At 36.5% G+C, this 12,481-nt stretch overlaps 1 protein-coding gene across 1 annotated transcript; it reads left to right on the top strand.

Moving 5' to 3' along the window:
* Positions 1-4,587: 4,587 nt before the first annotated feature.
* YAE1 (YAE1 maturation factor of ABCE1) lies at positions 4,588-11,800 on the top strand. Its single transcript, XM_066342624.1, has 3 exons — positions 4,588-4,755; positions 5,988-6,109; positions 7,736-11,800. Exons 1-3 carry the CDS (start codon positions 4,627-4,629, stop codon positions 8,163-8,165), a joined length of 681 nt encoding a protein of 226 aa, XP_066198721.1. The 5' UTR covers positions 4,588-4,626; the 3' UTR covers positions 8,166-11,800.
* Positions 11,801-12,481: the final 681 nt, after the last annotated feature.

Raw genomic sequence — 12,481 nt, 5'->3', positions numbered from 1 at the left:
GAATCGAACCTGGGACTTCCACAAGCTGGACTGACACTCTACCACTGAGCCAATCAGCCAGGGCCCTATAGTTGGTTTCTTTTTTATTTGTTAAGTGTTATTTAGTCATCTCTTATCAGTGAGAAATGTATTTTATAAATGTACTTGATTTTTACCCCACCCTGTATGGCCACAGTATCTAATTTTTTAATTCTATTTTTCTTTGTTCCACGACCCTAATAATTAAAATGTCAGGTTTTCAAATCCCTTATGTGCACTGAGGGAGATTCTAAAAGACACGGGGTCTTTGGCCAGCAACTCAACTACCTTGAATAGTTTTACAAACATGCGTTTCCAAAACCCAGACCTCTGAGGAAACCCTTGGGAAAATGGAGAGTGTTTCTCTGAGGGTCCAGGCTGCCTTCTGCAAAGGTCAAGGCCAAACTGGCTAGTAGGAGAAAGGCATTGCCTCCTCCACTACATGCACAAGACTAATATTTCAAGCCAATTGAAGGAACCTGTGGACCAAAAAAGAAGCCACATTCTAAATCTGACAAGTTTGGGGAAGGCTGTATGTTGGCCTCACAAACACAAAGACCTTAAGTAACCACATAGGACAGTCTGAAATTAAAACTTCCTAATTAAATTTGAGTCATGGTGAGTAGTCATGTCCTAAGCCAGTATCTTCCTTGACAAAGGTCAATCTTCACCCTAACAGAGCCTGTACTATCTTTTTGCATCTATGAGAACATACCCTTGGAATGCCAGAGTAATCCCTCTTCCCCAGACCCCGCAGGGCACACACACACAGCACCAAAAGCAAGACCACAGAAGTCCTCATTATTCTTGTTCCCCAAGTACCATCTCTAGGTGCTGTAAATGTTTGTTGTTATCTACCCTATATCCAACAATATAAAAGAGGTGTCTGTTTTAATTTTCATCCAATCCTAGGGATTTCTCTGCTTTGTTTTCTCACACCTCCCTTGCCTACTATCAATGGATTTCATGTAACCCTCTTATATTCCTCCTTTGATTGTAATGTATAAAATAAGTACAAAACTTCCACGCTCTGAAGCATTGTCTCAAACCCTTGAGATTTTGCTTCCTGGAAATTATCATCAGTTGCGCTCGAATAAACTCAAAAAAATAGATTTAAAGTAAGGTGACCAATCGTCCTCTTTTAGGGAGGACAGTCCTTCTTTTGTAAGTTTTGTCATCCCTTGAAAAGTGTTCTCCTACATGTCCTCCTTTTTGATATTGAAAGACTAATTTGTAAATGTCTATATTCGATCAATGCAGAGTTGATCCATTGCATGTGATGTGACGTATTTGTATTTGACATGACAATTTGTCAAGGATCAGCACAGTGTGGTAAGACGTGATTATGAAACACATGCACTCCACACAGAAGACCTTGAGAGAGCACGAGATATACCGAGCATGCAAATGGCTTTGAGTACTCCTTACTGAAACACAACATGGCACATATGACATTGTAGACTCACAATTATTTCTTTCTCAATGAATATTCAATCATAGACAGGTAAGCACAATTCACATTTTATTAATTCATTATCTATTTAATAATTTCAAAATATGTATAATTTTATTTACAAGTATTTTCCCAAAATTTGAGTTTTAAAGTGGAAATCTAACCTCAAACCATATCTATTAATAACACATTTTGATTAAATAGTTGCATAAAACAGAGTTTTTAAATTAGAAAATGATAAATATACCCGAATATCACTCCAAATTAGTGGTTTTGTTCGATATTTAGTTTTATTAATTTAGCTCCTGGAAAATTCGCCTACCATGATGTAACATTTTCAGTTCCTAATGTGCTTGCATCGTTTGTGTAACTCTATATTTTATTTTTAATTTTTAATTTCATTTAAGGAATGGAAAAATCCAAAAAGAGAAAATGCCATTTCAACAATAAATTGAAAAAGGAATTTCCACTCCTCATATCAAAGAAAGATAGCATTGTGTTTTGCAATATTTGCAGCAGAGAATTTTGTATTGCAGTTGGGGCAGAACAGCGATAACGAAACACTTGACCACCAACAAATATAAGCAATCATTAGATGCATCAGCTTCCAGTTGTAAAGTAACAAGTTTTTTTAAAACTTCAAATTATTCTGAAGATGAAAAACAGTTGGCTGCAACGGAGGGAACATTTGCATTTCATACCATAATTCACAATCAAATTTTTTGTAATATGGATTGTACAGCTAAATTATTGAAAATGTTTCACAATGCAAAAGTTTCATGTGCCAGGACAAAATGCAAAGCTATTTTGAAATCAGTATTTAAAAATTACTGTGACAGGCCCTGGCCGGTTGGCTCAGCGGTAGAGCGTCGGCCTGGCGTGCGGGGGACCCAGGTTCGATTCCCGGCCAGGGCACATAGGAGAAGCGCCCATTTGCTTCTCCACCCCCACTCCCTCCTTCCTCTCTGTCTCTCTCTTCCCCTCCCGCAGCCAAGGCTCCATTGGAGCAAGGATGGCCCGGGCGCTGGGGATGGCTCCTTGGCCTCTGCCCCACGTGCTAGAGTGGCTCTGGTTGCGGAGAGGCAGAGCATCGCCCCCTGGTGGGCAGAGCGTCGCCCCTGGTGGGCGTGCCGGGTGGATCCCAGTCGGGCGCATGCGGGAGTCTGTCTGACTGTCTCTCCCCGTTTCCAGCTTCAGAATTAATAAAAAAAAATAATAAAATAAATAAATAAATAAATAAATAAATAAAATTACTGTGACAAAATATAATACTGTCAGAGGACTTGGAAACTGCAACATTTGTAACAACTTTATCTGATGCATCAAATCATAATAAAATTAAATTGTATCCAATAATAGTAAGGTAGTTTAATGTTACCAAGGACAGTGAAGTAAAAATTTTAAATTTAGAATCCATTGAGAGTGAAACTTCTGAAATTTTGACAAACCATCTGTACAGAGTAATAAATGAAACAATTTGAAATCCAAAGTTGTGCTAACAGCTGATAATACAAAAACAAATTTTGGTGGGCGAAGACGCAAAGGGGTGAATAATGTGTATGTAAAATTACAAGAGTTACTCCAAAAGAAAATACTAGGAATAGGTCATAATACACATATTTTGTGAAATGCAATCAACACAGCATCATGTGCCATACCAATTGATGTAGACATAATAATAACTACAATTTATTTGCATTTTAATTGTTTTACCACTCATGTTGCTACTTTAAAACAATTTTATAAAGAAGCAAATGTTGAATACAAAATCTCTCAGGATATTCAAAAGTTAGATGGCTTGCTCTAACACCTGCTATAGAGCGTGTTCTACAATTATTTAAGCCTCTCTGTTCATATTTTTTAAATTTAGACAAATGTCCTAAAATCCTGGAATTGTTTTTCAATAAAATATCTGAGATATTAATGTATTTTATACATAACTAAGCATCTATTTTTCACAAAACAATTCAAAAGATTGAAGATGAACACATTTCAGCTACGAAAGTTAGTCTTATTTTGAATGACATTATCCTTCAATATAAATATCGTTTTAAACAAAAATTTCTTTCTTTAATTATAAAAATAAAATTGTCAGACTTAGAGGAATCAAATCTGCACGTAACAGAAAAGTTTATCAAAGAAGTGCAGAAATTTTACCAGACATGTTTCCAATATATCAAAAAATGGTCTGAAACAAACATTATTGGAAATAATAGTTTTCAATGGTGCTTTTTGACTTCATCGCAAGTATATTGGACAGATATTGAATCTTGTCTTGAGTTTTTATCTAAAGAAATGCCAAACATCAAAATATACAATTGTCTCTGAAGAAATTAGAAAAGTGAATGTTTATTTAAATTCTAAAAAATTAATACAATGTCAAAATTGATAAAAGGTGGGTCGAAATATTCAGCCATTTCAAAAATAAACATATTCCATGTGAAAATTTATTTATTCTTGTTTAATTTAGATTGTGCTGCCCTGGAACTAATACAGCAGTTGAAAGAGTTTTTCAATTGCTAATGATTTTTGGACAAATGAGAAATCGAGATTGAATGTTGATACTGTAGCTGCAGCACTTGCCCTAAAATTCAATATGAGGGATATTTCTTGTTTAGATATTTCCAATATATTGTTACAAGATGATATATTGACAAAAAATATTCATTCAATGGAAAAGTACTCATTTAGATAATATTATGTAAATGAGTACTTTTTCTTACAATTATTATTAAAAATTAATAGGCCTATAAGCATAATTACAATATAAAATATTACAAATGTTTTTATTATGCATTTATCATATTTTAGTGTATTCTTGTTGCAATGAATAAAATGTTTGCTTTATTTACGATATTGTTTTCTTCGATTTATTTTTGTCCTTTTCATTGTAAAAAAGTTGGTCACCTATTTTAAAGGCTTCCTAAGTTTACAACCCCTACAACATCACTGAGCAAAAACCCAGGCAGCAGCCAGGGCCCAAGCAGAGACCGCCCCACTGCCGCCACCCCTGGCTGCGGGCAGCCAATGCATAACACGCGCATGCGCAGCCACAAAGCCACCCAGCCAGCCCCACTCTCATCAAGCCTCTGCCCTTCAGACCGGAAAGAGTTGCGGCCACTTCCGCTGCTCAGCGATCTGCGGTTCCCTGGGTGATGACGTGGGTTCAAGCAGCATCTTTGGGACCTGGTGGTGAAGAGGCGGGGGACGTGTTTGATGAGGAAGCGGACGAGTCGCTCCTAGTGCAGCGGGAATGGCGAAGCCACATGCAGAGACGAGTCAAGGTAAAGCCGTGGGGAGGGCGGGAGGCCAGAGACTGCGGGCCGGTTCGGCGCCCCTGGCCCTGCGCGGCTTTCCGGCGCAGCCCTCGGGCCTCCCTCATCCTGCTAAGTCATCCCCCTCGCCCCCCACTCCCGCAGTGGGTTACTTTACAGCGTGGGAAGCCGCTAGGCGGACGGCTGCAGCTCCTGCGTGCAGGAGAGACGCTCGCCCGACGAGAGCAAACTGTCAAAACTTTGAAGAGATTAATGAGAATCCAGGGCGGGGGTGGGGGAGAACTGTCCGCCCTGGCTAATCATGCTATCGGAGGACTTGGACACCGTTTACCGGCTTGCTTGAATGGGTGAGCAGCCTAAAGCTGGCGGTGATATTAATGCATATGGAAAAAGTGAATCTAAGGATGTTGTCAAAAGACAGTAAAGGAAAGCTAATATGGAATATAGGTGGCTAGGTAAGATGGTATTAAAGTTGGTTTTCTTTTTATTAGATGTGATTTATCCAACTCTAATTTGTCTCTTTATTGAGATTAAGCTTAATACCATACACCCACAGCCAAGTGGAGTACTCGGAGCTTAGTTCAATCAGGGCCAAATAGTGAGGTCCGCGTCCACTTAATACCCTTGCCAACAATTAAATTGCCCTAAATCTGCTTTTGTTTAATGTTTCAGACGACCATGTTATCAGTTTCAGGAATTCCTCATGCCAGGCTGGGACACTTTCTTGAGCATCTTTTGACATAAAAAGCATCTTTTGTGGCACTAGAGTAAATGCAGAACGAAAAGCCCTGCCAGTGGTGAATTTGCAGTTTAGTTGAATTTAGGTATCAAGCAAAATTTCCAAAGCCAGATTTCTTATTTTCCTTTTGCTAAACCGATTTTCTTTTTCCCTACTTCAGTTAATTATCCAAGACTTTTGATAACCCTACTTACTACCTCCTCTCTTTACTTACCCACACCAATCCAATCATTTGCAAAGGGTACAGACATGTAATTCTCCAGGTATCCTTTCTGTGAAGCCATTGCTAATACAGGATTTTTAATGGGATAAACCATCAGTGCATTTTTATGAGAAGTGTAGTCTACTTTGTGTGGCTATGCCATATCTTTTAGGGCCATGTTAACACAGGAAAGGCTTGTTTTTGCTGATTTTCTAAATTGGTTCTATGGCTTTCTAGGAAAAACTATAATGGTTCACTTGATGTTAGTTACAGCTGCAGTTCTTAATTATTTATTTTTAGGAAGGCTATAGAGATGGAGTAGAGGCTGGCAAAGCAGATACTCTACAACAGGGCTTCAATCAAGGTTATAAAGAAGGTGCAGAAGTCATTATAAACTATGGACAACTCAGAGGAACTTTGAGGTAATTTTTAAAACTTAAATGCTGAGTCACGTTAACCATAGTACTATTGGAGGATTTTATAAAAGTAGTATGTAAAAATAAAGTGCTTTTCGTATTGTTAAATCCAGAAGAGTGCTGCAAAGCATTAGATTAATATTGCCTTCAAAATCAAGATCATCAGTTTATCCACTTTAATATGTGAGCCCGTTGTCGTATAGCAAAGAAAAGATAGAAAGGTGTATTATTTTTGCTACCTTAACTATCACCAATCTATATCTCAAAGTGGTTTAAAAGATCTTCAGGTTTTGAATAAAGCTTTTTAGTCTTGCACATGTGGCAGAACACAGTATGAAAGAATTCTAGAGTAGAAGTACATGATGAAATATACAGCTGGTAATAGAGAGGAAAGTTATCTCATTTACTTTAGTGCTGCACATTGAACACCTGTCAAGATTCCATAGCAGTCATGGCATATTTCAGGGCCAAATGGTTAAAGGGCACGTGGAGCTAGGAGCATGACAGGGTCATCCTCTTTGATACTCTGTCCGTTTTAAACTGCCCTCTCGAGAGAAAAATGCTGCAAAGAATTACTGATTTTAAAAAGGGTAGAAAATAAAAGTTATCAAAACAAAAACAAATTATTGTGTTTAAGGTTTTAGAAAATTCAATGGTCAGGAATCAGAATTTGTAATCTATTATCGTAAGAAAATGATCATGTTCATTTTCACATCAAGTTAAATTAATTAATCTTTTATAAGCTCAGAAAGTGTATTGCTAAAATCTTTTATATCAATCCCATTTTTAAAACATTACTTTTCACAAAAACCATTTTAGGTCATGATTATCTGAACAATCTAAAATATCAGCAAAGAAAAGTACTATCTGTACTAGAAAAATAAAGAAAGATATTAGGACCTAGAAGAATTCTTACTTTCTTCAAGATAATTGTTAACTCAGCAAACAGTATTTACTTAAAACAAAATTGGGAAAGTGAAATTGCCATAAAAATGTTTTTTTCTAACCTTCATTTTTTTATGGCAAGCAACTGCTGTATATGATTAGAACAATGGTTTTCAACCTTGGTTTCACCTTGATGTCAGCTGGATAGCTTAAAAAAATAATACCCCTAGAGATTCTGATTTAATTGGTCTGCAGTATGACCTAGACCTTGAGAGTCTTAAGAGCTCCTCAGGTGATTCTAATGTGCATCCAAGGTTAAGAATCACTAGTTTAGAAGCTGTTGATGTCCTTAAAGGAGAAACTAATTTTTCTGATATCTCTCTCTCCCTCCCCCCTTCCCTTTGAATTGTATCCCTAGTCAACAGAAGCTACACAATCATAAGGGAAAATCTAAAATGAGGAAAAGTGGATGTGAAGCTGTGAAGGAGGATTTATGAATAAGAAACAGTTTATATGATTAAGCCCAACTGTATAATTTCTCTTTTTCTATTGAAACATAATATCCTTATATCTTTTTAATCTTATTTTACCATTTTTACTTTCCTGATTTTGACTTGCATTATTATTAATTCAGTTTGCATGGAGTTGTCTAGAAAAGAAACATGTAGGGCTTAGCATCAAAAATTCTAAAAGCCTGTGATGGTTGAATTTTTTTCTTATTTAACACTTGTTTCTATTTTTATTCAGTGCTTTGCTCTCCTGGTGTCACCTTCATGATAATAGTTTGTCTTTGATCGGTAAAATAAATAATCTTCTGGACGCAGTTGGCCAGTGTGAAGAGTATGTGCTCAAACATCTGAAAGCAATCACCCCACAGCCCCATCTTGTAGATTTATTGGACTCCATTCAGGATATGGAACTTCATCATGTAGTTCCAGCTGAGAAAAAGACTGATGAAGCTGAAGATAAAAGGCTCTGTGAAAATGATGCTGAGCTTAACAAAAATTGTGCAAAGAGTCATAGTGGGGTAGATTGTTCATCTTTAGAATGTTGTGGAACACAGGGGTATGCACATTCTGAAAACCCAAGCATCACTTGGATTTTAGAACAGACAGCCAGTTTAGTAAAACAACTGGGACTATCAGTAGACATATTTCAGCACCTCAAACAACTATGAAAATTATTTTCATTTTTCTAATGAAAATGTTCAGAGCATTCTGCTTCTTCGGTTTACCAAAATTTGTACTGATTTCTACCCTGCACACTTCACTACCCTTCATGGAAGTTTGAAATGTCTTCAGAATTAACACTATTAAATGTAATATGAGCCTTTTTATCTGCCACTGGTCATATTTTTATAGTTTAAGATATGCTCAGAAATTATATTTGTCATTGTCATTTTCAAATTTCTGATCAAAACCAAGCATTTTCAGACTCACTAAAAACCTGAATCACACATTTTGTAGGACCTACCCAACTCTGTGCTCTGTCACCATCAGTTGGTTAGGATCTCATACCAGTGAATCAGACCAAAGTTGCCAAAAATAATGACAAATGTAAATAGATATATAGAGATATATAGATGATATATTGAAATTAAGAGTCTATAAGAAGCAGAAGAAATCTTTAAACTGATTATTAAAAACATACTGCAAATACTAAAATTAGGTTCATGTTAATTAAAAGAAAAAATGGCCTGACCTGTGGTGGCGCAGTGGATAAAGCGTCGACCTGGAAACACTGAAGTCGCCGGTTTGAAACCCTAGACTTGCCTGCTCAAGGCACATATGGGAGTTGATGCTTCCTGCTCCTTCCCCTTCTCTCTCTCTCTCTTTTCTAAAATGAATAAATAAAAAGTAAAAATGTACAATTCATTGAAAAATACAGAATATATACTGCTCACAAGAATTAGGGGATATTTTAAAATTAATATGAATCGATAAAAAATAGCATTTGATCATTTTTTATTAAACGAACATCAGAAAAGCAAAGGAAAAGTCAAAGGAAGTTTAATTATGAAAGTGAGATGCAAAACCAACTTATTTCATTGGAGAAAATGCATTATACAAAAGGCTGAAAGTACTGGAGTATCTACATGTTCCCTGATTACCTAATTTTTGTGAGGAGTGTACATTTCATGCTCAAGTGCTACTTAGTTTTTCCAAGTATTTAGGAATCAGTGTTTCCTAATAAATGTACCAGATTCTTACATCTAAACTTGTTTTGCTTTGTATCTACGTAGGAATAAAGCACTAGAACCATTGACTTATAGCATTATTTTTAGTCAGGCATAAAGTTAGATAAAAACTTTTGTTCTGGGACCTAAGCATTTAAGATCAGGAAAGATTTTTCATCACTTCTTTGCCTGAAACATAAATTTATGTGAGGTACCAGACTTCAGAGGTGCCCAAATAATTGCCCCTATTGATAACCATAATTGCTTTTCACCAGTATTTATATCTACTATCTAATCTAAAAGACATACTGAAGTGAGAAAATCTCATAAAATATGTCTTTCAAGAGCTTAAGAAAATGCACTACTGTGATCTACAACCTCCTCAATATTCATTGAACATTGGGAAATTGAAACAACAAATTTGAAATCAGAAGACCATATAGTGTTTCAGGGTTTGCTGAAACATGCTGAAAATAGCAAGTTATACTTGGCAGCTGTTTGTTTTTTAAGTGTGTTTTTCTCTCTAGATGTAAACAATACTTCAGAAAATACTAATTTTCACATTTATGGATGCAGGAAAATCAAATTCTCATGAAATATTAAAAGCAATCTAAAGTCTTCACGTTGCTCTGTTGGGCGTATTAGGTATGGAATGTTCATTCTAATATTTATCTCAAGAAAGTCACCCTGATTAAAAAATACAAAATTTTTTCTTCAGCTCATCCTGATGATTTTCTGACAATAGTCCTTACCACCAGTGGAAATACGGTATTTTACTTTAGATGTTCTTAGAAAAAGAAGTCAAGAAAATTAGCTGAGTTGATGAAGCTGTTGGGTTGAAAACATCTCTTCACAGTTGTTTGCCTTTCAAAAAATCCAGAAGTTCCTGAACTGCAAAGGAATGTTAGTGCTAGGCTCCATGAATGTGAGCCTCAGTACCTCTTTTCCCCTTTTTCTCTCTTGGTTTCTGTTTGTTTTTATCTTTTTGTGTTTTTGTTTATTTTATTCTGTGAGTCTCAGTATTAGTAACAACAAGAGTGAGGGAAAGAACCCTTGTTCACCTGTGTCTTTTACCTTGCCTCATATGTTGTAGGCCCCACAAGTCTTGCAATGATAAGGCCCTAGGTCCCTGGTCCGCAAACTGCGGCTCGTGAGCCACATGCGGCTCTTTGGCCCCTTGAGTGTAGCTCTTCCACAAAATACCACGTGTGGGTGCTACCTTGATAAGAAAGGTACCTACCTATATAGTTTAAGTTTAAAACAGTTGGCTGTCAAAAGAAATTTCAATCGTTGTACTGTTGATATATGGCTCTGCTGACTAACGAGTTTGCGACCACTGCTAGGTGACCAGAAATGTAAGGCAAAACTGCCCCAGAGCAGGCAGCCCGTTTCAAGACCGAGACCCAGTCATTAGGTCTGTGTGATAATGGCTCCCCTAAAAACAGAATTTTTGCCTTAAATATGTTTTTCTAGATGCTGACATATTTGGCATTTTTCTTTGTTTTCTAAAGGTGAGGGTGGAGAAACCCACAATATTTTGCTTTTCTGACATTTCAGTTGCTAGAGCTGCTGAGACCACCAAAATTTTTGTGATATGTTTATCACAGGAAGTAGGCAGCTGAATTTATCTACCTGCGTCATTATCTCATTTATATCCATAGCACTACTTGTTAGCTGCTTTGTGGTAAACCAAAATAAAAGCATTGAGCCAAGTCCAACTTAATTTTCACCCATCTTCAAACTAAAATTAAAGGTTTGTGTTCCAGCCTAAGATAGAGAGGAATAGTGTACACATAGAGAAACCAAAGATATAGATATATATAGGAGTAGAATCTTAACTTAGTTTTTAAATCTTATTCTTAATTTCAGACCCATAAGTGAAGTAAATAGCATATGCTATGTTAATAAACTACCAATGAGACTACTTCTCTCCAGAAATTCTCAGAGCTCCATCATGAAGATACTTCACCATAGCTGGCTTCTCTTATTTACTGCCTTTTCCCAACACACTGGAAGAGGAGTCTGCTCACTGTCTCAGATTGTCTTTTCACTATTCACACTCAGCTTCAAACTGCTTTTGGCTAAGGTCACTGATGGCTAATGTCACTAAACTGCCCTCAACTTGTTTTCAGGTCTAGCACGTGTCATCTTCATCACTGGGCTTTTATATTTTATAATCCCTCCTGCAGCAACACTTTTTCTTCTACTTATTTCTACTGGATAAATTATACATTTGAATTTTACTGCAGGGAAGAGTTTAGAACATGAGTCCAAGTGATTTTGAGAGTACATTTATTAAAGCTGGGGACACTGAAATAAGGGCCTGGAATAGAAGAAGCAACAGGAGAGAGCCTAGCTAGAGCTACTGTTGATTCAGTGACGTATCAGAGAAAAGGGGATCTTGATTCAGGGGGTTAGCCTGGGACAAGCTGCCACTGTCCATTGCTCCTCTGCTTGCAAGTCTCGTGGTGACCTGTAGAGTTTAGGAGATGTACTCCTGAAAAGGAAGAAAGGTGTGGGCAGGCTCCCAAAAGGAAGAGTGCCTATATTTTGTTTTTAGAGAACAAACATTTATGTTTGCCTCTCTTTGATGTTTCTTTTCATCTTGCATGTTAATAAAACTCCATATATACAAATTGTGTTATTGTCTAATAGGCTAAACTGTAACAGTAGACAATAGTATTTACTAGTCACTTAAGAAAATTCACTAATGAATAAATAATATTAAAATATAACTTTTAAAGATACAAAATTATAATTATAGTATAGTTTCAGCTAAGAAAGGGCAGAGAGAAACTACCAAAAACATATTGGTTTCTATCATAGTATCTAATAAACCATAAGAAGGAGTTGGGAGAAAGAGGCATGGTGTTAACAATATACAGACATTATTCAGAAATCTTTATATATATTTGTTTGATCCTCATAACAACCCTATGAAGCATACCTTAATTATCCCCATCCTAGAGATGAGGAAACAGGCACCGAAAGACAGAGACTTGTCTAATTCACAGCCACCAAATAGCCCAGTAGAGATTTAAAGCAAGGCAAACCAAGCTGCAGTTTGCTCAGGATAGAGGCATACAAAATAATAAAACGGCAATCATTGTGTTTAGTAGACAGACTATACACTATATTTTCCCCTTACTGTTATTTTCTACTTCTCTGCATTTTTCAAATCTAACCCAGCCAGCAAGTATTTATATTTTTTATAATGTGTACAGTAATCAGCAGCTACAAGGAACAAGAAATTTACCAGAAGTTCATTTGATATACATCTAGAAAAAGAAATACCATTTCCTATTGAGAAGAGAATC

Source organism: Saccopteryx leptura, chromosome 6, assembly GCF_036850995.1.
Source record: "Saccopteryx leptura isolate mSacLep1 chromosome 6, mSacLep1_pri_phased_curated, whole genome shotgun sequence".
Lineage (NCBI taxonomy): Eukaryota > Metazoa > Chordata > Mammalia > Chiroptera > Emballonuridae > Saccopteryx > Saccopteryx leptura.
This window is presented reverse-complemented; position numbering and strand designations above follow the sequence as displayed.